Raw genomic sequence first — 24,836 nt, forward strand, 5'->3', positions numbered from 1 at the left:
CATTTCCATGTATTAAATATGCAAATGATTTGGGTTTCCATTGCATTTTCACCTCTACTGATGGTTTTGACACAAAAGCAATTGCGTTATTTAGTGAATGTGCCCACTCTTGTATTGGCACCTGCACTCTAGACAATAACTGGCAGATACAATAGCCTACAATAGCCTACATGATGAGATTATTTTAATTTGTCAAACGGAAGGCAATCATCGATCATCATGTCACCAGAATAAGACCCTCGATATTTATTGGAAAGGAGCACCAAGCTCATCACATGGCACTTTCACCACCCTGTGAAGTTGAAGACCATGGTGCTTGCCTACGGAGCTGTGAGGGGAACGGCACCTCAGTACCTCCAGGCTCTGATCAGGCCCTACACCCAAACAAGGGCACTGCGTTCATCCACCTCTGGCCTGCTCGCCTCCCTACCACTGAGGAAGTACAGTTCCCGCGCAGCCCAGTCAAAACTGTTCGCTGCTCTGGCCCCCCAATGGTGGAACAAACTCCCTCACGATGCCAGGACAGCGGAGTCAATCACCACCTTCCGGAGACACCTGAAACCCCACCTCTTTCAGGAATACCTAGGATAGGATAAAGTAATCCTTCTCACCCCCCCCCCCCCTTAAAAGATTTAGATGCACTATTGTAAAGTGGCTGTTCCACTGGATGTCTTAAGGTGAACGCACCAATTTGTAAGTCGCTCTGGATAAGAGCGTCTGCTAAATGACTTAAATGTAATGTAAATGTAAGTTCATTGTTTATTTCCTCTGTAGTTTAATAAACTGCATGTTTTCCCGAGTCGTAGTGGGATGACCACACACGTCATCGCGTGACGAAAAACAAATTTACTTTGATATGATGGTTATATCATAATACATTTTACCGAAACAAAAAATCCCACCTTTTCTAACGTATTTTGTTTTGTTGACATTTGGAAACTTTACCGACAAATTAGCAGTTTCCATCAGGCCTGTCGCGACATACTTTTTTGTTGTTGTTGTACTTTACGAGCATAAAACTGTTGGATAGAAAACGGGTTACTGTGAGAGGCTGTAGTTTAAAATTAGATATAGTCTACACACTAGAGGTTGACACGGGGGTTAACATTAATTCATGCCGCGTCTTGTCCTGTCAAATGTTCCCCCGTATGGTCCTGGTCATGCAACAGTTATATAAACCCGGAACGTTCCTGCCCCATCCCTATAAAATTTACTCTCGGCCCGTTTACGCGCAGAAATCAGAAATAATTTCCTTCATTAGCTGCTAGTCTGTCTGTCCCCGCTCTGCGGCAGCATCGCATTAGAAACCAAGCCTGATTGTAGCTAGCTAGCTAGATAAACTCAGCAAAAAAATAAACGTCCTCTCACTGCCATCTGCATTTATTTTCAGCAAACTTAACATGTGTAAATATTTGTATGAACACAATAAGATTCAACAACAGACATAAACTGAACAAGTTCCACAGACATGTGACTAACAGAAATGGAATAATGTGTCCCTGAACAAAGGGAGGGGGGGGTCAAAATCAAAAGTAACCGTCAGTATCTGATCTGGCCACCAGCTGCATTAAGTACTGCAGTGCATCTCCTCCTCATGGACTGCACCAGATGTGTCAGTTCTTGCTGTGAGATGTTACCCCACTCTTCCACCAAGGCACCTGCAAGTTCCCAGACATTTCAGGGGGTGAATGTCCCTAGCCCTCACCCTCCGATCCAACAGGTCCCAGACGTGCTCAATGGGATTGAGATCCGGGCTCTTTGCTGGCCATGACAAAACACTGACATTCCTGTCTTGCAGGAAATCACGCACAGAACGAGCAGTATGGCTGGTGGCATTGTCATGCTGGAGGGTCATGTCAGGATGAGCCTGCAGGAAGCGTACCACATAAGGGAGGAGGATGTCATTCCCTGTAACGCATAGCATTGAGATTGCAGGCAATGACAACAAGCTCAGTCCAATGATGCTGTGACACACTGCCCCAGACAATGACGAACCCTCCACCTCGATCCCGCTCCAGAGTACAGGCCTCGGTGTAACGCTCATTCCTTCGACGATAAACGCAAATCCGACCATCACCCCTGGTGAGACAAAACCGCGACTCGTCAGTGAAGAGCACTTTTTGTCAGTCCTGTCTGGTCCAGCGATGGTGGGTTTGTGCCCACAGGCGTCGTTGTTGCTGGTGATGTCTGGTGAGGACCTGCCTTACAACAGGCCTACAAGCCCTCAGTCCAGCCTCTCTCAGTCTATTGCGGACAGTCTGATCACTGATGGAGGGATTGTGCGTTCCTGGTGTAACTCGGGCAATTGTTATTGCCATCCTGTACCTGTCCCGCAGGTGTGATGTTCGGATGTACAGATCCTGTGGAGGTGTTGTTACACGTGGTCTGCCACTGTGAGGATGATCAGCTGTCCGTCCTGTCTCCCTGTAGCGCTGTCTTAGGCGTCTCACAGTACAGACATTGCAATTTATTGACCTGGCCACATCTGCAGTTCTCATGCCTCCTTGCAGCATGCCTAAGGCACGTTCACACAGATGAGCAGGGACCGTGGGCATCTTTCTTTTGGTGTTTTCAGAGTAAGTAGAAAGGCCTCTTTAGTGTCCTAAGTTTTCATAACTGTGACCTTAATTGCATACCCTATGTAAGCTGTTAGTGTCTTAACAACTGTTCCACAGGTGCATGTTCATTAATTGTTTATGGTTCATTGAACAAGCATGGAAAACAGTGTTTAAACCCTTTACAATGAAGATCTGTGTAGTTATTTGGATTTTTACGAATCATCTTTGAAATAAAAAGGGACGTTTCTTTTTTTGCTGAGTTTATGTTCGAGTCCTGTCGGTTACAACTATAGCTAACCCTAACCGTTGTTGTAACCTTAACCTATTTATCCTAATAACCTGCCACGTAAATTCTACTAACCTGCTACGAAAAGTCACTTATCCTAGTCAAAACCGGCAGATGTGCCCTGAGAACAGTCATGGTTTCCACTAATGCGATTCAGCCGCTCTGCGTGTGAGTAGCCATAACAACTACTCGGTTAGGCTGCTGTGCTGCTCAGAGCTCACGAGACATTTGCTACACAGCTAATAACAACATTACAAGATGTAATCAATGAAGGCAGCCGCTGTATTTACCAGAGCCGGATGAATACACGAATAATTGGCGCGTTGAAAACAACTGGGAACTCGGAAAAATTCGAGTTCCGACTGGAAAAAATCGATTTGAACGGTCATCCAACTCGGAATTCCAACTCGGGGCTCTTTCTAGAGCTCTTTTTTTTCTGTGACTAGTTTTCTTTCTCTGTATTATTCATAATACAAAAATCAACTTACATTGCTACATCAAACATATCTAACAAAACAAAACAGGTATTAACAAGAAAATACTCAAACACCAAAAATATCACTAAAATAATACAACAAATCAACGATTTTAGTGCAATTGTATTCACTGAACAATCTTATTATAATGATTTAGGAAGATGTTATTCTTGTTGTTATACACTAGGGTTACTGTTTTAATAAGATAGTTGAATTCAGTCAGAAAAATATAGAATTTTGGTATAGAATTTTGGAATTTTTGTTTGTGTATGAAGTATTTGGCAACAAGAATGAACATTTTTACAATAATTTCAGTGGTCTGTTTTCACTGCAATAGTAACATATTATATATTTAATGTCAAAAACAGGCAGTGTTCATAATGGTAAATAAGTATTTCTGACACAAATTTACATTCAAAGAACTAGTGAGACAGATTCTCACCTTCTTTTTCACAGAAAACGCAGATATCATCAATAGCCACAAATTTGGATATCATAGAATTACATGGATATATCTTATGCAAAATGTTGAAGTGCACTTCCTTAACTTTGTTTGGTATACAGTATTTGTAAGGCCTTAACCATGCATTTTTCCAGACAATGTCAGGAATAAGCATGTTCCAGAAAAACTTTCCTCTCAGTGTAAGTTGGTTTTGTAAATGAAGAATTTGTCTCATATATTTATTATAACAAGCTCTCTCAAATAAGCCCACGCCTTCCAATCTGAGTTCTGGATAAACGTTGTGATCATTACCAAAGCTAAGATGAGTTTTCATTAGTGTAGTTAGACCACTGGGAATGGCTTTGATCATAGAAATACACTTTTTGAAAGGTATTGGAAACTCTTTCAATGTTATAAATTGTTCATATGTGAGAATATTACCCTTGTTGTCGAAAATATCAAGAACAAAGTCAATATCCCTCTCTTGCCAGCTGGGGTAGAACAATGACTTATTCCTTATAGTTATGTCTGAATTATTCCACAAAAGAGTTATGTGGGGGAAAATTGTGCAGGAAACATATTTTCCATGCCATTAAAGCATGTTGGTGAAACCCAGCCAATTTAGCAGGTAATCTTTCAGGAATATAATTACATTTCAGTAAAATTGAAGAACTCCCAATTTATTAAACACATTATTTGGTAATCAGTATTGATCAAACGTTTTTTCAACCAGTTTATCTTGAAAGTGTATTTTATGTCAACAAAATCCAACACTTCTAGACCGCCTTCAGCTCTTTTGTTAGAAAGGACAGATTTTTTTAGTTTGTGAAACTTATTTTTCCAGATGAAGTCAAGAAAGGTCTTATTGATCTCTTTACAAGTAGCAAGATTTACACATAACGATAATGCGGGTTACACAAAACGACAGTCCCTCTGCCTTGGACAGAAGTACTCTCCCAAGTATAGAAAAATCTCTTTGTAGCCAATTCTTAAATATATTTTTAGTTCTCTTAATTTTAGGAGAGAAATTCAAATGTTGTCTGATTTAGTGTTTTTTTTTACAGGAATACTTTCCTTTACAGGAATACTTTCTATTTCTTTATCATCAGAGTCAAATAAACATAAGATTTCACATTTAGAAACATTCAGTATTAATCCTGATGCAATAGAAAATGCAGTTATAGCATTTAAGGGCATGTGCGACCTGGTCTTTGTCTCTTAAGAAAAGAGTAGTATCATCAGCCAGTTGGGAAATGTTGATTTCTTTGTTAAAAATGGTTAAGCCATACACATTTGCATTATTCAGAATATCTAGAGATAGAAGTTCCACAACAAAAAAGAATAAAAATGGCGAAATTGGGCATCCCTGTCGTACACTTCTGTTGATACTGAATATTTTGGAAGTATTAGGGTTTAGTAGCACAGAACTATTTATATCTGTGTAAAACATGCGACTTACTTTAATAACATTTTCACCAAATCCAAAAAGTTTTAGAGACCTAGAGAAATGTATGTTCAATTGTGTCAAAAGGCTTTACAGAAGTCAAAAAAATAGGACAACCGCATCTGAGTCAATTGCATCTGAATAATCTATAAGGTCCAAGACTAAACGAATGTTAGAGTTTATGTGACCGTCCTTCAAAAATCCTGTTTGAGTCTCATTTATAATGGTATCTATTCCTTTTCCGACTGGGAAAAATCGATTTGAACGGTCATCCAACTCGGAATTCCAACTCGGGGCTCTTTCTAGAGCTCTGACTTTCCGAGCTGAAGATCACCGACGGTCATGGTGTAACCTCGTAATTTCAGAGTTCCCAGTTGTCTTGAACGCGGCAATAGACATGTGTTATTGTGTATTTCTCCGCGTGCATCTGAGGTAAAGTAATGACTGGCTACAACTGGAGCGAGGCGCGAGAGTAAACCAGTTCCTCTGGACTGTCGATATGGTTCTGTTCTGAATTTGACTCCCATTCCTGCCAGAGTCCCGTGTGACCCCTGTTTCCGTGTCAAGCTCCTAGTACACACGCCTCACTTCGATTGTATCCAAATAAGGATAGATTTCTGGTCCATCGGTCAAATGTACCCTCTAACGGTGAAGATGTCACGTGAACTCATTGCTCTTCCTTGCACATGCAGCTACACGCAGGCACCCCGCTAAATTGAGGCGCCAATTACCACAAGTGTTTTTGGCTGTGCATTGGGTGATTTGACAACAATACAAGTGGTGAGTTTATGAACATTAGCTACTGTTCAGTTAGCTAGTTATACAACCAACTATCAAACTTTTGTGTTGGACCGATAAAAAAAATCTGATGAGGGGGAAGCGACGCGCTAACGTCAACGGTTAACGTTAGCATGTGTTTACAACTTTAACTTACGTAAAACAATACCTATCTAAGATAATTATTGAAGCATGACACCTTCAAATAACAGTAAATGAGACGAAATATGCCAACTTGAGCTAGCTAGTCTGCCTCTAAAATGATTTTGAGATGTGTCGTGATGAATCGCATTTCCTAGCGAGCTACAGTGTTGGCTAGCTAACGTTAGTAGAAAAATCAATATAATGGTAATTTTGTGAGGTTAGCCAACTGCATTTTTAACAGTATACAGTAATTGTGCATTTCGCATGTGTTTCTAAAACCGTATATTGATCATCTATTCACGTGTAGGTGGTGTTCTGGCTATCAGAGCCAGCCTACCTCTGAAAATAACACAAGGTCCTTAGGCTAACTGTAACGTTCGGCTCCTTAAGAGTACATCTCGGGTTAGGACAGGGTCTGAAGTGCATCTATAACAGGAGAAGCTTCCCAGGGTGGTGCGACAGGCTCCAGGTCATCAGACTGGGCCCAGAGGAATTGCGCGTGCCCAATTTGACTGAAGCGTGGAGCAAGTTACTCAAAGGCTTTTTTTCATATTTTCATTAAGAAACTGACAAAACACACCGGTGCAAGATCAAGTTGACTTACAAAGAGCAAGAGAGGATGTGCGGTGATGTAGTGTCCACAACTAAAGAGTCATAGTGGAATCTGAGAAGACACGCCTCCCGAAACATGATGGTGTACTACATGCTAACAGAAAGGAACGAGGTGGGTAGCTAGCTAAGCGTATCATTGTTGCAAATGATTTAGAAACAAAAAATCAGATCGCTTAAAGGTTCAGTTCATTTTCATTCTATTGTCTATGCAATAGACTATCATTGAGTTTGGTCCAATAGGCCTGACATATTACCTCTTCCAAAGAGCTTATTGTTTTTGATGGGGTTATTTCGCCTAAAAACGTTTTTAGGCCTGCCAATAGAATAATAAAAAATAAAATAAAAAAACTCCGCATTCCTGGCAAGAGTGGCCCGAAGGGTGTTTAGCATCCTCAGTGCCATTGCAAGTACGGAGAGGGTATTCTCCACTGCTGGCCTGCTTTCCAGGCACCATCGCATGAGCCTGAAGCCACAGACTGAAATTCGTAGATTATTCCAATTGACTGATTTCCTATATGACCTGTAATTCAGTAAAATCTTTGAAATTGTTTCATTTATATTTTCGTTCTGACTAAATCCAAGCGAGCATAAGTTTTGGTGCATGATTAAAAATAGCTATTTTTATTTCTCAACTGATAATTGAAGCGCCTCCCATTCAAGTGTAGGTCACAGGCTATCAGTGAATCTCCCACCACTTTACAATGTCAGCTGGAGGCAGGTTTTCATTTTGAAAACATTCATTATTTGAAACCTGAAAGTTTTATTTAATCTTATGAGGCATGTCCCGAGTGGCGCAGCGGTCTAAGGCACTGCATCTCAGTGCTAGAGGTGTCACTACACATCCTGGTTCGATTACAGGCTGAATTACAACTGGCTGTGATCGGGAGTCCCATAGGACGGTGCACAATTGGCCCAGCGTCGTTAGGGGAAGGTTTGGCCGGGGTAGGCAGTCATTTTAAAATAACTGACTTGCTTAGTTAAATAATTGTGTTTTTTAATAATCTTACCTTGCTTCAAAGTAGCCTATAGGCAAAATTCGACCATGGAAACGTGGAGGCAATTATTTTATAGTCTTCAGAGGCTGCATGTGAATTTCAAGTTTGGGGAAGTTAGAATTTATCCTACCAGTTCTACCCTTCTGTGTGCCAGTTATGATTTTCATATGTGCGTTTTTGTGGACAGTTTAATTTCAGTAACATTTTCTGAAAATTGTCATGTGGTCATTCGCAAAAAAATTATTATCTAAAAGTTTAAAGTCGACTAATGCGAGATCACCAGCCTCTGCCATATTGATACTAGAGGTCGACCGATTAATCGGAATGGCTGATTAATTAGGACCAATTTCAAGTTTTCATAACAATCAGAAATCTGTATTTTTGGGTGCCGATTTGCCTATTTAATTTTTTTTTATAAACCTTTTTATTTGACTAGGGAAGTCAGTTAAGAACACATTCTTATTTTCAATGACGGCCTAGGAATGGTGGGTTAACTGCCTTGTTCAGGGTCAGAACGACAGATTTTCATATTGTCAGTTCGGGGGATCCAATCTTGCAACATTACATTATAATCTGACTGAGTATACAAGTATCTGACTGAGCGGTGGTAGGCAGAAGCAGGCGCGTAAACATTTATTCAAACAGCACTTTCGTGCGTTTTGCCAGCAGCTCTTCGTTGTGCGTCAAGCATTGCGCTGTTTATGACTTCAAGCCTATCAACTCCCGAGATGAGGCTGGTGTAATCGATGTGAAATGGCTAGCTAGTTAGCGCGCGCTAACTAGAGGGACAGAAGCTATACTGTTACACTGGCAATACTAAAGTGCCTATAATAACATCCAATAGTCAAAGGTTAATGAAATACAAATGGTATAGAGGGAAATAGTCCTACAACCTAAAACTTCTTACCTGGGAATATTGAAGACTCATGTTAGAAGGAACCACCAGCTTTCATATGCTCTCATGTTCTGAGCAAGGAACTGAAACGTTAGCTTTCTTACACAGCACATATTGCACTTATACTTTCTTCTCCAACATTTTGTTTTTGCATTATTTAAACCAAATTGAACATGTTTCATTATTTACTTGAGCTAAATTGATTTTATTGATGTATTATATTAAGTTAAAATCAGTGTTCATTCAGTATTGTTGTAATTGTCATTATTACAATTATTTTTGTAATCGGCCGATTAATCGGCATTGACTTTTTTGGTCCTCCAATAATCGGCATCATAATCGGTCAACCTCTAATTGATACATCATGATCCATTGGGGGGTAAAGAAATGAGCACATGGAACTCATAGCCTATATCCAATGCAGCAGTAGGCCTATAACTTCTGTTGCTCTTTCACGCTGAGGATTGGTGAATATCAATGGGGAGATAGTTGGAAAGATCTTTCAAATAGCTTACTTTGAGGAGCTATAGATTTAATATATAATTTGAAATGGATGTTTAAAAAAAAAAACTTTCATATATTTCTGCGCAGCAGGCCAGGTACTTCTATACATGCGCTCCCTCAACATTATCAGGACAGAGAAACCAGACACATACTCACTTGGAGCACTCCAAACAAAATAAAATAAAAAACATATATACTAATCTCGTAAATGATTATGAAATAAAGCATAACTTCTTTCTCACTTCTTTCATAATACATATGGAATCATGTAGTAACCAGAAAAGTGTTTTTGTTACGTTACAGCTTTATTCTAAAATTGATTAACCTTTTGTGACACTAGGGGGGGCAGTATTTTCATTTTTTGAAAAATAACGTTCCTGTAGTAAATGGGATATTTTGTCAGGACAAGATGCTAGAATATGCATATCATTGACAGCTTAGGATAGAAAACACTAAAGTTTCCAAAACTGTAAAAATATTGTCTGAGTATAACAGAACTGATATTGCAGGCGAAAGCCTGAGAAAAATCCAATCCGGAAGTGCCTCATGTTTTGAAAGCGCTGCGTTCCAATGTGTCCCTATTGAGCAGTGAATGGGCTATCAACCAGATTACTTTTTCTCCGTATTCCCCAAGGTGTCTACAGCATTGTGACGTAGTTTTACGCATTTATGTTGAAGAATATCCGTAAGCGGCTACATTGCGCAAGTGGTCACCTGATGCTCCCAGAGTGATTCTCGCGTAAAATACAGAGGTAGCCATTATTCCAATCGGTCCTACTGAAAAACCAATTGTCCCGGTGGATATATTATCGAATAGTTATTTGAAAAACACCTTGAGGATTGATTATTAACAATGTTTGCCATGTTTCTGTTGATATTATGGAGCTAATTTGGAATATTTTTCGGCGTTTTCGTGACTGCAATTTCCGGGCGATTTCTCAGCCAAACGTGAAGAACAAACGGAGCTATTTTGCCTATAAAAATATTATTTTTGGAAAAGAGGAACATTGGCTATCTAACTGTGAGTCTCGTGAGTGAAGAAATCTGAAGCTCATCAAAGGTAAACGATTTAATTTGATTGCTTTTCTGATTTCCGTGACCAAGTTACCTGCTGCTAGTTGGACAAAATGCTATGCTAGGTTATCGATAAACTTACACATGCTTGTCTAGCTTTGGCTGTAAAGCATATTTTGAAAATCTGAGATGACAGGGTGATTAACAAAAGGCTAAGCTGTGTCTCAATATATTTCACTTGTGATGTTCATGAATAGGAATATTTTCTAGGAATATTTATGTCCGTTGCGTTATGCTAATTAGTGTCAGTCGATGATTACGCTCCCTCATGCGGGATGGGGAGTCATTAGAGGTTAAATCGTTTCCCCCCCTCAGAAATCGACACACGACCCCATAATGACAAAGCAAAAACAGGTTTTTAGAATTGTGTGCATATTTTTTTTATTTTTACAAAAAACTGAAATATCACATTTACATAATTATTCAGAACCTTTACTCAGTACTTTCTTGAAGCACCTTTGGCAGCGATTACAGCCTCTGTTCTTCTTGGGTATGACGCGGCAAGCTTGGCGCACCTGTATTTGGGGAGTTTCTCCCATTCCTGTCTGCAGATCCTCTCAGGTTGGATGGGGAGCGTCGCTGCACAGATATTTTCAGGACTCTCCAGAGATGTTTGATCGGGTTCAAGTCCGGGCTCTGGCTGGGCCACTCAAGGACAATCTGAGACATGTCCCGAAGCCACTCCTACTCCTGTGTTGTCTTGGCCGTGTGCTTGGGATTGTCCTGTTGGAAGGTGAACCTTTGCCCCAGTCTGAGGTCCTGAGTGCTCTGGATAGGTTTTCATCAATGATCTCTCTGTACTTTGCTCTGTTCATCTTGGCCTCAATCCTGACTAGTCTCCCAGTCCCTGCTGCTGACATCCCCACAGCATGATGCTACCACCACCATGCTTCACTGTGGGGATGGTGCCAGGTTTCCTCCAGACGTGACGCTTGGCATTCAATGCTGCAGACATTTTTTGGTACCCTTCCCCAGATCTGTGCCTTGACACAATCCTGTCTCGGAGCTCTACAGACAATTCCTTCAACCTCACAGGTGGACTCCAATGAAGGTGTAGAAACATCTCAAGGATGATCAATGGAAACCGGATATACCTGAGCTCAATTTCGAGTCTCGTAGCAAAGGGTATGTAAAATAAGGTATTTCTGTTTTTATTTTTAATACAATTGCAAAATTTCTAAAAATCTGTTTTCGCTTTGTCATTATGGTGTATTGTGTGTAGATTGGTGACAAAGTTATTATTATTATTTTTTATTAGAAGGTTGTAACATAACAATGTGGGAAAAGTCAAGTAGTCGAAATACTTCCCGAAGGCACTGTATATGTATGTTACTACTCGACTAAACCAATCCCGGTCAACCAATAGCCTAACGACCAAACAATCGACCAATTAGGGTCAGCCCTAATTCTTTGGCAACAGCTATGGTGGATATTCCTGCAGTCAGCATGCCAATTGCACACTCTCTCAACTTGATACATCTGACAATGTGTTGCCTGACACAACTGCACATTTTAGTGGCCTTTTATTGTCCCCAGGACAAGGTGCACCTGTGTAATGATCATGCTGTTTAATCAGCTTCTTGATATGCCTCACCTGTCAGGGTTGATGGATTATTTTGACAAAGGAAAAATGCTCACTAACAGGGATGTAAATACATTTGTGCTTAGAATTTGAGAGAAAAAAGCTTTTTGTGCGGGTGGAACATTTCTGGGATCTTTAATTTCAGCTCATGAAACATTGGACTAACACTTTACATGTTGCGTTTTATGTTTTTGTTGTTTTTACCAGGTGTACAGGATGTGACTCTTATTCTGAAGGATTCCAAAAATATGTGATCCAGAAGTGCTTAGTTATTCTTTCCTGCTTCACAACTGTAGCTCAGAGAGGGTCTGAATTAGAATTTAAGCAAAATAGTTGTAGATATCATTTTTTTTCTACCCTTAGGAAACATTCTAGAAGAGTTCCTGATCCTGGTATCTGTTTAGCCCCAGCTATTTGACCACTGTATCAGGGGCAATGGAGAGGCCTATCCAGCCTCTGAAGACAATATTTCATAGGCTAAGTAGTGCAAAACCAAGAGGAGATAATAAGAGTTTTGAGCACTTGAGACCGCTCTCTGTTTATTCTAGAATGATAACTTGTGAAAACGGTAGGGTTAGTCCTAGCGGCACTAACCAGTCATGGAATTCATCCAATCCATTCTGCAACTTGAAAATAGAGATTGTGAACAACAATGCCCCTACAAGACACAAGAGACGATTGGATGACTCCTACCTTGATGACACGTACGAGACTACATACAAAAAGCCCTGCAGTTCTAAGGCCATCTCCCCAGACCTGGCTTGTGTTGTAGTTTCATGCAGCATCCTTACAAATGTAGCCACTGTCTCCCCTACCACTGACCTCCAAAAAGTGCCATCTAGTGTTGAAAATACAGTCAAAGATAAAGGTACATCCGAAGCTGTGATATGTGTGCCAAACTCAGGAGAGGCTGGAAGTAGACCGGGTGGTGCTGCAGCCCCAGGCGGCCCCGTATCAAACGAGTCTGAGGCCTGGTTTGAGACCCTGAGCCATGAGCCTGAGAAAGTCTCGATGGACCTTGGTCCTGTTTTTGACGTTGACGACATCATGTGCCTGAGCCCCATTGACAGCGACAGGGGGAGCGATGAGGGCATTGAAGCCTTTGTCGATAGCTGTAACAGTTTTTACGACGACTGCACCCGTAACCCCAGTGACGGCGACACCCAGCAAACTAAGCCTTTCTTAGCTCATAGTTCAACACAGAACCATGTTTCAAGGGAGGGATATGACGTAGGAGAGCGGGAGGAGGGGAAAGGAGAGAAGATGGTGGGAGAAGGAGAAAGGGGAAAAGAGGGCAATGAGGAGATAAACCATCAGGAGGAAGAGGAGGTTGTGAGCATTGAGGGTTTTTTTTCCAGGTCCTACCTTGCGGCACTTAAAGCAGGAAAGGACGTGTCTCAGGCTGTGCCACCCCTGCAGCCCCGCATCTCGTCCAGCCCTTTGTTTATGGGGAGGGAGGTGATGCAGGTGGCTGTGTCAGATGATGGGGAGCCTCCATGTCCTCCAGGGTTCCCTGATCCCAATGGGGGCCAGGCTATGGTTTGCCAGCCGCACTACTCTTTCCCTTCGGAGGATGTACCTTATGGGTTATATGGGGCACCTCTGGACCCAGTGGAGGGTGCAGATGAGGGCTTGGAGGGTACGGCAGGGGACGATTGGAGTATCGGTGCCCCGATACTGGAGTCCTCATTGTGTCACGTTGCCCCAGTGGAGTTCAATGCGGGTTGTGAGGGAAATGTGGTGGAGGGGGGGGGAGGTGTGCTTGATTCAGTTCAGGAGTGCCAGGTCACACTCCTGGCCGAAGAGGTAACCGTGGAGCCCAGCTACGAGAACGCCTTTCCTCTCCAAGTCCAGGTAAGTGGTCCGTACGCATACTTTCTTTTGTTTTCTTAATGTAGCTGTTTGATTTAACTAATCAGTTTTGCCTAATCAATAGTTTTGCCTGCGTCAACTGTTAGGATAACTTAGATTTGGTTGTGACTGTATAGTGCTTGTGTGGATTTCTCTGGTCATATTGCTGTAAGACCTTTCTGCCGTGTCCAGGTGAGGTCAGTATTGGTGGTTCCCAGCGTGCAACAGAGCAGCAGCAGCCAACCCTCAACGGCGCCTGAGCAGAAAGTGTCTGAGACCAGGTCTGTGCAGAAACCTTCTCTGGAGAAGAATGTTGTCAAGACGACAACAAGACCTGTCCAGAAACCTTCACCTGGACAGAACATTATCAAGAACACAATTGTCCATAAACCTTTGCTTGGGCAGAAAGTGACAAAGCTAAAACCTGTCCAGGCAGCTTCAACTTCGTCTGCCCAGAAAGTGGTCAATACAAGACCTGTCCAGAAAACTGCACCAAGGTACATTTCAGAGTCCTTGATGTTTTCTAAATCTCCTCTAGAGGGAGCAATTTGATGATTTTTCTTCCCTATCTGGCATGGCCTAAAATTAACACCTGCCAAATGCAGGCAGATTTTGGCATTGGCGGTAAGATGTCTATTTCACCAGCCATGTTGGCGGGTGGTCAAGGCTCCAGTGCTAGCATTTCACTTGCATTTATGAATTAAAATAGTATGATTTATAGCAAAATAAATGCATCCGCAGTATTTCTGCCGTTTTTTTGTTTCATAGTTGGTAAATGAATCGCACAAAGTCAAAGAACTATTAATCCTATAGCCTATCCCACCTCGCTCAGCAACATTGCCTGGCGGGGGGCTGTGCTGACGTGAAGTGCTTAGAAGCGCTACGCATAGGCATAACGAAAGTTGACTGAAGTGAGACTGTCCTTGTGTCTCATGGCTATATATTTTGTTTTGTTCACAAGCTAGGTTGTTTTTCAATGTTTGAGTTTCAACTGCTAGGGAAGAGAAGACGTTGGCTCCTAGTCAGACTCAATCTCACAGGCACAAACATGGCTCAACTGGCATTACCACAGTAACCTCCCACCCTGAAAGGGGCAGGTGAACATTTGTCTCATCTGACATTTTGGTTTAGACCTGGTCACAAAAGATCAAATGAAACACTTCCTCATTACATCTTACTAGTAATAAAATTATTGATTTAGAAACATGACAAAGGATGCTCATCCCTTTTTTTGTTGGTGTAATTCCAGCAGACAAAAATATTTTGGGTGGTGGGTAAATTTTTTATCTACATGCCGTAGTTGGCTGTTGGACCAAAAAGTGAGCTTCAGGCCCTGCTGACTGGTATTATTTCCAGAGAGACTGGTGTATTTTTCTTCTCAGAATGTAGACAGACGGTCTGGTTATTCTCCCACTCAACCACTTCACAAATGCATCTTTATTTAATCAATGCTTTTACATGACTTGAATGGTCAAAGCCTCAATAAAGCATTACTTATTCAATTCTGTCAGATCTGAGGTCTTGTGAGAGTGGAAGGAAACAGAATAGATTTCTTGAGTGTTTGAATTGGGTGGATGTCTTTTCCAGGCCAAAGGTCTATGACAGGGAGGAGGACTGGCAGCGTGAGAAGTGGCTCTATGTGGACTCAGTCACCAGACACATAAGGGAGAACATTGGTGCAGGAGAAGGTAAGAGGTGTATCTCATTATTTGGGATGTTGGGGGCCTGGTGCTAACCGGGTGCTTCAATTGGTAAGTTTAGTGAAATGTTCTTGTTATCCCAACATAAGTTATTTCAACTAATTTCTCGTTCTCTTGAAGTCTATTTATCGCCCCAAAACCTTACCCCATTTCCACACTGAGTCCTTATCTTATGTTGTCGTGAATCCTCTGTGGTTTGCTGTAATGATGTGTAAGGCTTTGTGTGAAATCCCATTCTAAGTCAGACTTAATTCATGCCAGTCCTAATAACCTTGAATCCTAACCTACTTATGAATTTTGCTGTGCAGTGCGTAAAGGAAAAGATCAGTCATTTAGAAATGTTAGCGTGTGTGTATGTATATGACAACTGAAATACCACATGTAAGTATTCAGACCCTTTACTCAGTACTTTGTTGAAGCTCATTTGGCAGCGATTACAACCTCAATTATTCTTGGGTATGACGCTACAAGCTTGGTACACTTGTATTTGGGGAGTTTCTCCCATTCGTCTCTGCAGATCCTCTCGAGCTCTGTCAGGTTGGATGGGGAGCGTCGCTGCACAGCTGTTTTCAGGTCTCCAGAGATGTTTAATCGGGTTCAATTCCGGGCTCTGGCTGGGCCACTCAAGGACATTCCGAGACTTATCAAATCTGATTTGTCACATGCGCCGAATGCACCCTTACAAGCCATTAATTAACCAACAGTGCAGTTCAAGAAATACAGTTAATATTTTCTTAACTAAATAAAATAAAAGTAACAGAAGAATTTACATAACAATAACGAGGCTATATACAGGGGCCCGGTACCGAGTAAATGTGCAGGGGTACAGGTTAGTCGAGGTCATTTGTACATGTACACTACCGGTCAAATGTTTTAGGACACCTACTAATTTTCTTTCTTTTTAAAATATTTTCTAGAATAATAGTGAAGACATTAAGACTATGAAATAACACATGGAATCATGTAGTAACCAAAAAAGTGTAAAATAAATCAAAATATATTTTCTATTTGAGATTCTTCAAATAGCCACCCTTTTCCTTGACTGCCAAGAGCGTGCAAAGCTTTCTCTCAACCAGCTTCACCTGGAATCCTTTTCCAACAGTCTTGAAGGAGTTCCCACATATGCTGTGCACTTGTTGGCTGCTTTTCCTTCACTCTGACTCATCCCAAACCATCTCAATTTGGTTGAGGTCGGGGGATTGTGGGATGCAGCACTCAATCACTCCTTGGTGAAATAGCCCTTACACAGCCTGGAGATGTTGGGTCATTGTCCTGTTGAAAAACAAATGATCGTCCCACTAAGCCCAAACCAGATGGAATGGTGTATCGCTGCAGAATGCTGTGGTAACCATGCTGGTTAAGTGTGCCTTGAATTCTAAATAAATCAGACAGTTTCACCAGCAAAGCACACACACAGCATCACACCTCCTCCTCCATGCTTTACGGTGGGAAATACACATGCGGAGATCATCTGTTCACCTGTCTCACAAAGACATGGAGGTTGGAACCAAAATTTTCCAATTTGGACTCTAGACCAAAGGACAAGTTTCCACCGGTCTAATGTCCATTGCTCGTGTTTCTTTGCCCAAGCAAGTCTCTTCTTATTGGTGCCCTTTAGTATTAGTTTTTTTGCAGCAATTCTACCATGAAGGCCTGACTCTAGGTCCAAGAGGCTTTTAAACAGCTTCTACCCCCAAATCAAATTTTATTTGTCACATACACATGGTTAGCAGATGTTAATGCGAGTGTAGTGAAATGCTTTGGCTTCTAGTTCCGACAATGCAGTAATAACCAACGAGTAATCTAACCTAACAATTCCACAACTACTACCTTATACACACAAGTGTAAAGGGACAAAGACTATGTACATAAAGATATGTGAATGAGTGCTGGTACAGAACGGCATAGGAAAGATGCAGTAGATGGTATAGAGTACAGTATATACATATGAGATGAGTAATGTAGGGTATGTAAACATTATATTAAGTGGCATTGTTTAAAGTGGCTAGTGATGCATTTTTTACATCCATTTCCATTATTAAAGTGGCTGGAGTTGATTCAGTATGTTGGCAGCAGCCACTCAATGTTAATGGTGGCTGTTTAACAGTCTGATGGCCTTGAGATAGAAGCTGTTTTTCAGTCTCTCGGTCCCTGCTTTGATGCACCTGTACTGACCTCGACTTCTGGATGATAGCGGGGTGAACAGGCAGTGGCTTGGGTGGTTCTTGTCCTTTATGATCTTTATGGCCTTCCTGTGACATCGGGTGGTGTAGGTGTCCTGGAGGGTAGGTAGTTTGCCCCCGGTGATGCGTTGTGCAGACCTCACTACCCTCTGGAGAGCCTTACGGTTGTGGGCGGAGCAGTTGCCATACCAGGCGGTGATACAGCCCGAAAAGATGCTCTCGATTGTGCATCTATAGAAGTTTGGGTACTTTTGGTGACAAGCTGAATTTCTTCAGCCTCCTGATGTTGAAGAGGCGCTGCTGTGCCTTCTTCACAACGCTCTGTGTGGGTGGACCAATTCAGTTTGTCCGTGATGTGTACGCGAGGACCTTAAAACTTACTGCCCTCTCCACTCCTGTCCCGTCGATGTGGATAGGGGGTGCTCCCTATGCTGTTTCCTGAAGTCCACAATCATCTCCTTTTGTTTTGTTGACGTTGAGTGTGAGGTTATTTTCCTGACACCACACTCCGAGGGCCCTCACCTCCTCCCTGTAGGCTGTCTCGTTGTTGTTGGTAATCAAGCCTACCACTTTAGTGTCGTCCGCAAACTTGATGATTGAGTTGGAGGCGTGCGTGGCCACGCAGTCGTGGGTGAACAGGGAGTACAGGAGAGGGCTCAGAACGCACCCTTGTGGGGCCCCAGTGTTGAGGATCAGTGGGGTGGAGATGTTGTTACCTACCCTCACCACCTGGGGGTAGCCCGTCAGGAAGTCCAGTACCCAGTTGCCGGGGGGGTTGAGACCCAGGGTCTCGAGCTTGATGACGAGTTTGGAGGGTACTATGGTGTTGAATGCTGAGCTGTAGTAGATGAACAGCATTCTCACATAGGTCCAGATGGGTTAGGGCAGTGTGGTTGCGATTGCGTTGTCTGTGGACCTATTGGGGCGGTAAGCAAATTGGAGTGGGTCTAGGGTGTCAGTTGGGTGGAGGTGATTATGGTCCTTGACTAGTCTCTCAAAGCACTTCATGATGACTGAAGTGAGTGCTACGGGGCGGTAGTCGTTTAGCTCAGTTACCTTAGCTTTCTTGGGAACAGGAACAATGGTGGCCCTCTTGAAGCATGTGGGAACAGCAGACTGGGATAAGGATTGATTGAATATGTCCGTAAACACACCAGCCAGCTGGTCTGCGCATGCTCTGAAGACGCGGCTAGGGATGCCGTCTGGGCCTGCAGCCTTGCGAGGGTTAACACGTTTAAATGTTTTACTCACGTTGGCTGCAGTGAAGGAGAGCCCGCATGTTTTGGTAGCGGGCCATGTCAGTGGCACTGTATTGTCCTCAAAGCGAGCAAAAAAGTTATTTAGTCTGTCTGGGAGCAAGACATCCTGGTCCGCGACAGGGCTGGTTTTCTTTTTGTAATCCGTGATTGACTGTAGACCCTGCCACATACCTCTTGTGTCTGAGCTGTTGAATTGCGACTCTACTTTGTCTCTATACTGACACTTAGCGGATGGAATAGCTACACTATTTGTATTCGGTCATGTTTCCGGTCACCTGGCCCTGGTTAAAAGCAGTGGTTTGCGCTTTCAGTTTCGTGCGAATGCTGCCATCAATCCATGGTTTCTGGTTTGGGAATGTTTTAATCGTTGCTGTGGGTATAACGTCGCCGATGCACTTTCTAATGAACTCGCTCACCGAATCAGCGTATTCGTCGTTGTTGTTGTTGGACGCAATGCGGAACATATCCCAATCCACGTGATTGAAGCAGTCTTGAAGCGTGGAATCAGATTGGTCAGACCAGCATTGAACAGACCTGAGCGCGGGAGCTTCTTGTTTTAGTTTCTGTCTGTAGGCCGGAAGCGACAAAATGGAGTCGTGGTCAGCTTTTCCGAAAGGAGTGCGGGGGAGGGCCTTATATGCGTCGCGGAAGTTAGAATAACAATGATCTGGGGTTTTACCAGCCCTGGTAGCACAATCGATATGCTGATAGAATTTAGGGAGTCTTGTTTTCAGATTAGCCTTGTTACACCACGTCACACCACGTCTCGTTAATCATACGGCATACCCCCCTGCCCCTCTTCTTACCAGAAAGATGGCTGCACCGACTCCGTTAGCGTCTCTCGAGTGAGCCATGTTTCCGTGAAGCAAAGAACGTTAGTCTCTGATGTCTCTCTGGAATGCTACCCTTGCTTGGATTTCATCAACCTTGTTGTCAAGAGACTGGACATTGGCGAGTAGTATGGTAGGGACTGGTGCGCGATGTGCCCGTCTCTGGAGCCTGACCAGAAGACCGCTTCGTTTGCCCCTTTTACGGCGTTGTTGTTTAGGTTCCCCGGCTGGGATCCGATCCATTGTCCTGGGTGGAAGGCAAAACACAGGATCCGCTTCGGGAGTCATATTCTTGGTCGTAATGATGGTGAGTTGACGTTGCTCTTATATTCAGTAGTTCCTCCCAACTGTATGTAATGAAACCTAAGATTACCTGGGGTACCAATGTAAGAAATAACACGTAAAAAAAACAAAACACTGCATAGTTTCCTAGGAACGCGAAGCGAGACGGCCATCTCTGTCGGCACCGGACTAGAAAGCCATAAGATTCCTGAACATCTAGTCAAATGGCTACCCAGACTATTTGCATTGCCCCTCTCCACACCACTGCCTGTATAGTCACTCTAATTAACTCTACCTACATGTACATACAACCTCAACAAACCAGTGCCCTGCACATTGACTCTGTACCGGCATCCCCCTTTATATATATATATATATATATATATATTTTTTTTTACTGCTGGTCTTTAATTACTTGTTACTTTTATCTCACCTTATCTGTATTTTTTGAAACTACACTATCACTACTAGGGGTTCGTAAGTAAGCGTTTCACAGTAATTTTGTATTTGGCGCATGTGACTAATACAATTTGATTCAGTCTCTGAACAGTTGATGTTGAGATGTCTGTTACTTGAACTCTGAAGCATTTATTTAATTGATTTGGCTACTTTGAAGAATATAAAATATATATAAAATATATTTAGAATAACATTTTTGTGTACTACATAATTCCATGTTTGTTATTTCATAATGTTGATGGCTTCACTATTATTCTACAATGCAGAAAATAGTACCATTTTTAAAGAAAAAACCTTGAATGAGTAGGTGTGTCCAAACTTTTGACTGGTACTGTAGGTGGTTCCAAATGAACTAAAGCCAGCCCTGTAACTGACACGCAAGTCAGAAAGCACTTGCACGTCATTGACACGGATTTCCACAAAGATCCCACTTCGGATTTCCCACTTCAAGCCCAAATATACCATACTTTGACTAAAATGTACAATTGTGCAACATCATAGGTAAGCTCTGGGCATCGTCTTTTTTTTTTGCTGGTGTAGGCGCTTAAGCCGTCGCCAGGTACTTTACCACACATGTAACAAATCTTAAGAGCTGCTTGGGCTAGGATAATCACCTTCACTAGGAAGTTGTCTTGGATTTCCATTTTTCATTGATAGTTTGACTTTTTTCACAGAAATACTGTTATTAGGACTTGCTCACTGACTGGCTAGGTTTTTTTTCTAAATTGTCTATTTTGTGCCATAATTATATCCTTTTTGTTATGGACACAGCTTAATCTAATATTATTAATAAAAATAATAATAATAATGGTCATTTAGCAGACTATCTATAGCCACTTGTTCTAGATTTCTGAATAATGCTTGTAATGACCCTCAAATGGCATAATTCCCAGGTTTTCTGTGCCATTGATGCTGTATATTCTTGCTGTCCTGTATCTTCTTCATAGTACTTGTTCAGCTTGTAGTGTGTGTGTGTGTGTGTGTGCTACCTGTATGGGTTTGTCTCCAGGGGTGATGACTGAGCTGCTGAACCTGATGAACCATGTGGCCGATCAGAGACCAGGCACCAACGGCAGGCAGTGGCAGCACCCCTCGGATCTCACCCGCAGGTATAGGCATCTACATGTGTGTTTTTCTACTGCTGCCCTCTGTAGAGGACATTTCAGTCTTAATTGGACAATTGATTGCATCTTTTCTAATGCAGTCACATACTCCTTTCTGAGTATTGATTTCACTTTACCCATATACAATTTTTTTTCTCAAATGTTTGTTCATCAGAAATTACCAAAGACGATTTGGAAATGACAGAACAAATTACACTCTGGACGAATGGCAGAACCAGAACTACAGGAACCACCAGCGCTTTGCCAATCTCCCACAGATCTTTGAGAGAAGTCCAGTTCTGTAAATCCAAGCAACAAAGCATTTTACCAGAGGAATGTATAGGGCAGTACACTTTTAAATTTGGCAAATGACATCACTCAGGTCATTAGGTGTCTAAGATTTGAGCTTATATTGTAAGCCTAGAACCACGGTTAAAACTTGAATTAATCCTTTACTTCTTCTCAGCTTTTAACAATGTCTTTCACTTATTGTTTTTTGTTTGAAATTAATTAATTTATCCTCGCTCAAGATTTGTATGTTTATTGTTAGTGTCTTGAAGCCCAGAGATTCTTTTTTTTTTTTCAATTTGTTCGATCTGAGACAGTAATATTGTGGCTTTTAGTGTGATTAATCTATTTTCTTGTTGTACTTGAATTTAAATTATGTTCCTTTCAGCTTACCATCCAGTATAATCATAACATTGATGACAGAAAAGGAACAAAAATAACGTAATAGCCAATCGTTGTGCCTGCCTATCTCCTGTCTGCACTTATTTCCTTTTGTACTGTTACTCCTAGTTTGTGCTAGGCACCTTGTTTGCACAGGCTTTTTTAAAATGTTTTAAAGAACTCCTTTTTGAATATTGTGCACATTTCCCTGGCTAAACTCTTATTTGTGTAGTTGAATGTCTTTCCCCATACATGTTGCATTCTTGCTGTTGAAGTACAAACAAATCATCCAACACTTTGTTAGTACTTGGTTCTGATTAGCCCCTTGGATCAGTTGGAACACTTTGAAGGGACAATCAAATCATAACTGATCTACACCATTTCCAAGGTGTGGTGCCATATGTATTGTTCCAGATGCTGTTCATTTACTGCCTCTGGCCTGTCATTTGTTTAATAGCATATGCCTGAGTATTTGAGGCCATGTTATGGTTGCTTGACGTTTTTGTTCCATCTTAGATTTCTTGTGTAACAAAATTAAGGTAGTTAGTTTGTCACATGGATTAGGTCAACTCTTAATTCTCTACTTTATCTATATTCTGTGCAGCGAAGCGATATGGATTGGCCTTGTATTGATGCTTGTGTTGGAGAGACATCTGTAAACATAATCTAGTGGGAATTTGATGAGAAACCCGATTTGTAGGGATCTGTTATGTGTGGCCTATTTTCTTTGACATTGTGAATCTCGGCACATTTCTCGCACAGGTTTCTGATTTCACATTAAAAGCAGTTGCCTGAAACCCTGAGTGAACTTTTACAAGGATGAATGTCTAGCCCAGTCAGAATACCATATGAGTGCACTCGATGACTGAGGACATATTGCATGTGGCTCACTGATGCTAATAGAATAGAGGTTTCATTTATAAGAAAAAAATAAATGGAGCACTTTGGCAGTTTACAATAAAGATGATGGAATTGCAGTGCAGCTTACCTATGACCATTTTCGATATGAACTACCCCATCTAAGCCTTCTTACTAATTTACTTTATCTTTTAGGTTCTCATAATCATATAATACGCTATTCAACCTCTGATTTAAGCTTATTGCTAACAGCTTTAAATAACATATGATTTAATTACCTACATGTGGATATGGTAGGCCATCATTGTAAATAAGAATTTGTTCTGAACTGACTTGCCTAGTTAAATAAATAAAACGTGGATATAAACACAAAGCTCAAGTTCATCCCTCTCAATTACCATTGTTGGAATCCTGGAAGAAAATGATTTGACATGGTCTATTGGTTACTGTAGTATTTTGAATCCAGCTGTGAGAAAAGGAGCAGAAAATGATTTAATGTTAAATCACTTATTTTATTAACCGTACACAAGTAAGCATACACCATAATCCACATTATAGACATTGTGTAACCTTGTGCATAATCGTAGAACCATGCTATCCCTCATTAAAGAGCAACATGCACTTTCTGATTTGGCCTTGTTTTAGATTTGGTTCATGAAGAAATGCTAGATGCAGTGACTGAATTCAAATGTGAGTTGGTTTCTGGGTGTGGTTTGATGTGGGTGTCTTGTGTGTTTGCAGGGGGAAAGAGTTAGCCAAATTATTTAGCCAATTAACTTCAGCTGGCAGGTGTGCAACTGGCAATATTGGTTGGACTTTGGATAGCCTATCTCCGGGGCTAGTTAGAGACCGTCAATTAATTACACAATTTTCATGTTGCAAACATTTTCGTTTTCTCATTAAATGCTTTCAATATTTGTATATACATTTATACAATTTATAGTTTGGTTTGAGTCATTTAAATTTGAAGCTACAGTACCAGTCAAATGTTTTGACACCTACTCATTACAGGGTTTTTCTTTATTTTTACTATTTTCTACATTTGTAGAGTAATAGTGAAGACAAACTATGAAATAACACATATGGAATCATGTAGTAACCAAAAACGTGTGAAACAAATCTAAATATATTTGAGATTCTTCAAAGTAGCCACCCTTCGCCTTGACAGCTTTGCACACTCTTGGCATTCTCTCAATCAAATCAAATTCTATGAATCATATGCGCCGAATACAACCGGTGTAGACCTTACAGTGAAATGCTTACTTACGAGCCCCTAACCGACGGTGCAGTTTTAAAAAATACGGATAAGAGATAAAAGTAACAAGAGCAGCAGTAAAACATAACAATATATACAGGTGGGTGCCAGTTGAGGTAGTATGTACATGTAGGTAGAGTTAATTAAAGTGACCATGCATAGATGACAATGCGAGTAGCCATTTGACGAGATGTTCAGGAGTCTTATAGCTTGGGGTTAGCTCTTTAGAAGCTTCTACCCTTCTTTAGAGGCCTCTTGGACCTAGACTTGACGCTCCGGTACCGCTTGCCATGTGGTAGCAGTCTGACTATTTTTATGACTAGGGTGGCTGGAGTCTGACAATTTTTAGGTCCTTCCTCAGACACCGCCTGGTATAGAGGTCCTGGATGGCAGGAAGCTTGGCCCCAGTACATCGTTCTCACTACCCTCTGTAGTGCCTTGCAGTCGAAGGCCGAGCATTTGCCATACCAGGCAGTGATGCAACTAGTCAGGATGTTCTCTGGTGCAGCTGTAGAACCTTTTTGAGGATCTGAGGACCCATGCCAAATCTTTTCAGTCTCCTGGGGGGGGGATAGTTTTTGTCGTGCCCGCTTCACAA

The 24,836-nt window shown here is 41.7% G+C and overlaps 1 protein-coding gene across 2 annotated transcripts; it reads left to right on the forward strand.

The window, feature by feature from the left end:
• The first annotated feature begins 5,577 nt into the window (after window positions 1-5,577).
• Window positions 5,578-23,560, forward strand: LOC115138424 (uncharacterized). 2 transcript variants are annotated; one of them, XM_029675260.2, is made up of 6 exons: window positions 5,578-5,986; window positions 12,153-13,643; window positions 13,833-14,137; window positions 15,228-15,328; window positions 21,363-21,462; window positions 21,632-23,560. In XM_029675260.2, exons 2-6 carry the CDS (start codon window positions 12,225-12,227, stop codon window positions 21,759-21,761), a joined length of 2,055 nt encoding a protein of 684 aa, XP_029531120.1. In that variant the 5' UTR covers window positions 5,578-5,986; window positions 12,153-12,224; the 3' UTR covers window positions 21,762-23,560. The 2 variants fall into 2 exon arrangements, with proteins under 2 accessions (XP_029531120.1, XP_029531121.1); XM_029675261.2 differs by lacking the exon at window positions 5,578-5,986 and adding an exon at window positions 6,059-6,851.
• The last annotated feature ends 1,276 nt before the right edge of the window (window positions 23,561-24,836 follow it).

Source organism: Oncorhynchus nerka, linkage group LG12 (assembly GCF_034236695.1).
Source record: "Oncorhynchus nerka isolate Pitt River linkage group LG12, Oner_Uvic_2.0, whole genome shotgun sequence".
Lineage (NCBI taxonomy): Eukaryota > Metazoa > Chordata > Actinopteri > Salmoniformes > Salmonidae > Oncorhynchus > Oncorhynchus nerka.

Excerpts from the sequence above, each read along its gene's own strand:
- LOC115138424 (XM_029675260.2), top strand. The coding sequence starts at position 12,225 with ATGGAGAGGCCTATCCAGCCTCTGAAGACAATATTTCATAGGCTAAGT. Across the intron at positions 14,138-15,227 it reads GTCCAGAAAACTGCACCAAG|GCCAAAGGTCTATGACAGGG; the intron begins GTACATTTCAGA and ends TGTCTTTTCCAG. Across the intron at positions 21,463-21,631 it reads CCCTCGGATCTCACCCGCAG|AAATTACCAAAGACGATTTG; the intron begins GTATAGGCATCT and ends TTTGTTCATCAG.